We start from the raw sequence: 3,032 nt of genomic DNA, 5'->3' as shown, positions 1-3,032 counted from the left end.
TGCAGCAACAGCTAGCAGTGAAGACGTTAGCAATATAGCAAGCCAGAGCAAAGCTTTTCGCCAAACAAAACTAGAGAATACCCCTCGTATGAGCAAGTCTGCGACCGACAGGCTGACTAATGTTATTGCCAAGTGGATAGCGATGAACTGTAGGCCGATAAATATAGTAGAGGACGAAGGATTGACAGAGGTGTTGCAAATTGCGTCCAATGACCCGTCATACAAGCCGCCGTGCAGGACTACAGTAACGACCAAAATCAGCAAAATGTACGACGGCGAAAAGAAAAACAAACTTGAGATTTTGGCGGAGGATTCTCCCAACTGTGTTGCTATAACCGGAGATCACTGGACCTCAGCTGGCAACCACAGCTATTTTGGGGTGACTGGACACTTTATTGATAGTGAGTGGAACCTCAACTCATTTGCACTGACCGTCATGAGAACAGAAACCAGGCACTTTGCTGATAAATGCGCCGAACAGTTCCTCAAGGTAGCAAATGACTGGGGTATTGAAAACAAGATATCCACCATTGGCACAGACAGCGCAGCAAACATGCTGGCTGCTATGAGAGCACTTCCATATGAGCACATCGCCTGCAATGCTCACATTCTCCAGAGGACCATCACGGTATGTCTCGATAGCAGTGGTTTTGTCGGTGTACTGGCAAAGTGCCGCAAGATTGTTGGTCATTTTAAACAAAGCCCTGCGAGTACCACAGAACTTAACCAACAACAAGTAGCACTCGGAAAGAAGAGCGATCAACTTATACAGGATGTACCCACCAGGTGGAACTCGACTCTCGCAATGGTCTCACGCCTCCTATGTAACCGAGAGGCTGTCCAGGCTACGTTGGACCAACAGAACCACAGGTTGGTCTTGCCAACCGAAGCTGAGTGGGCGAAACTGCAGAGGCTGGAGCTCCTGCTTGAACCATGCAAGTAAGTTCAAATAAACACCTTCCCATTTTAATTATATAAACTACTGTTACATGTGTAAAATCAAAATTAATGAACATAACAAGGAACTTTTAAGGACAATTAAATTGGAAATCAGTTACACTTTGATTTAAATGAATCCAGCTAGGTTTATTTAGCAAACCTCTCCACCTCTGCAGGTATGTGACAGAGCTGCTGGGTGGTGAGGCCTACGTCTCTTGCTCTGTAGTGCTACCTGCTTTTCGCCATCTGTACCGTGTCATGGACATTACTGATGATGATCCTGCCTACGTGGTGAAGTTCAAGAATGCCTTCCAGAAGGATCTGGCAGCACGACGAGCTAATGGCAACGAGATATGGTTCGAGGTGGCCACAGCATTGGATCCACGGTTTAAGGATTTGAAATGTCTTCCAAGAGAAAAGAGGGAACAGGTAGGACAATAAGGTTAAGCTGGACTAATGAGTCCAATTCATTATCAAATCAAACTTTTATTTATTATATGGAACACAAAGTTCTTTACAAGATTAAATAAAATTTTAAAAAAGCACTTAGTTTTAATCACAATCATTCATTCATTCATTCATTCATTCATTCATTCATTCATTCAGGTGTGGACCATTCTGGAGAATATGCTCCAGGCAGCAGAGCCCAGAAGAGCAGATAGTCTCCAGCCCTCCACAGAGGATGATGGACCAGCTCAGAAGAAGAGGAGGAGCGAACTCCTTCTGGGGTCTGACTCTGACTCAGAAGATGGAATTGAGTCTGGAGAGCTGCAGCGCTACAGAGCAGAACCCAGCATCAGTATTGATGACTGTCCCCTGCAGTGGTGGTATGCTCACTCAGGAGTCTATGAAAAGCTGTCAGTCCTAGCACAAAAGTACCTGGCCTCCCCAGCTACCTCTGTACCCTGTGAGAGACTCTTTAGCCTTGCAGGCCACATAGTGCAAAAGAAAAGGGCAGCCTTGCTTCCAGAAAATGTTACCAGGCTGGTGTGTCTTAGCGACTGGCTGAGGAAGAAGAAATGAGACACATGTGGTCAGCATAGCTGCTGTGTCATTTGTAGCCTACTAGAATAGATTGCTTGATGTTCAGCACTTTTTTTTGTGATGGAAGAATACTTTGATGTGCTAACTTGCAGCACTGCAATGTCAGTTTTATTTTTCATTATCTGAAGCAGAGGAATTTCAGTGCTGTATTGCTCAGAAAAGAGCAACTCTGATGTGCTAACTTGCAGCACTTAATTTATTTGATTTTATTTGTATTTATTTTTCCACTTATTTTACAAAAGAATACAACAGTATGTAAATGGTTGCATCTGTTTAACGTTTGTTAAACAATAAATGACTTTATAAAGTCACTTTCTTTGTTATATCAGTCTTTTGGTCTGCCACAATAAGTTGAGGGCTTTCCTCAGCTGAGCACATGTAAATGAAAGAAAAACGCATTGATTTATTATATATAAAAAAAAGTCTTTCATGGTTATACAGTATCTAATGCTGAATAAAGAATAAATATAAACATTGCACTTTTAATCAAAGTCTATTTATACCAGTTTTATAAAATGCTATGAGTATCCTGCTCTCCTTGTGTGTGCCCTACACAATTCAGCAGTAGCTAAACTTGAAATAATGTGCGAAGTCAGGATGTAGTATCCAACTACTTTTAATTAGTACGTATTTCTTTATGGAGTAAAACTGAAATACAAATGACATAACTTGAGGTTACTCTATTCCGTAACCCCCATTCTCTGATAACATGAGTGAGGTGTCTCACTATGGGGAACGCTCTCTCAGCGTTGTCCTCAGAAGCCTCTATGGCATTACCCCTCACAAAAACTGTGAGGCAAGATGGCGCCGGTGTGTGTGGCTGCTCGTCTGTCACTGCCAAGTTTGTTCCTGTTTATGTTATTTCTAATTTGTGTCATCCATGAAACAAAGTCTCTGCTGAGGTATGATCGCCAGACACTATTGGACCTCAAACCTGTGGTCCAAAATATTGTGTCCTTTGGAGCTGGTGGGCAGCAACCCCTGCCCCCATTTGCATCGGAAACCCCGGGTTACCTGTACCGGGTTCCCACGCTACCTTCCCGGCGAAA

General features: G+C 43.1%; 1 protein-coding gene across 1 annotated transcript; it reads left to right on the top strand.

Moving 5' to 3' along the window:
* The first annotated feature begins 1,176 nt into the window (after positions 1 to 1,176).
* On the top strand, positions 1,177 to 2,340 carry LOC309711644 (E3 SUMO-protein ligase ZBED1-like). The gene is made up of 2 exons (XM_082542061.1): positions 1,177 to 1,368; positions 1,546 to 2,340. The coding sequence occupies exons 1-2, from the start codon at positions 1,198 to 1,200 to the stop codon at positions 1,960 to 1,962; spliced, it is 588 nt and encodes a 195-aa protein (XP_082398187.1). The 5' UTR covers positions 1,177 to 1,197; the 3' UTR covers positions 1,963 to 2,340.
* The last annotated feature ends 692 nt before the right edge of the window (positions 2,341 to 3,032 follow it).

This window comes from Aulonocara stuartgranti (genome assembly GCF_965226115.1).
Source record: "Aulonocara stuartgranti genome assembly, chromosome: 7".
Lineage (NCBI taxonomy): Eukaryota > Metazoa > Chordata > Actinopteri > Cichliformes > Cichlidae > Aulonocara > Aulonocara stuartgranti.
This window is presented reverse-complemented; position numbering and strand designations above follow the sequence as displayed.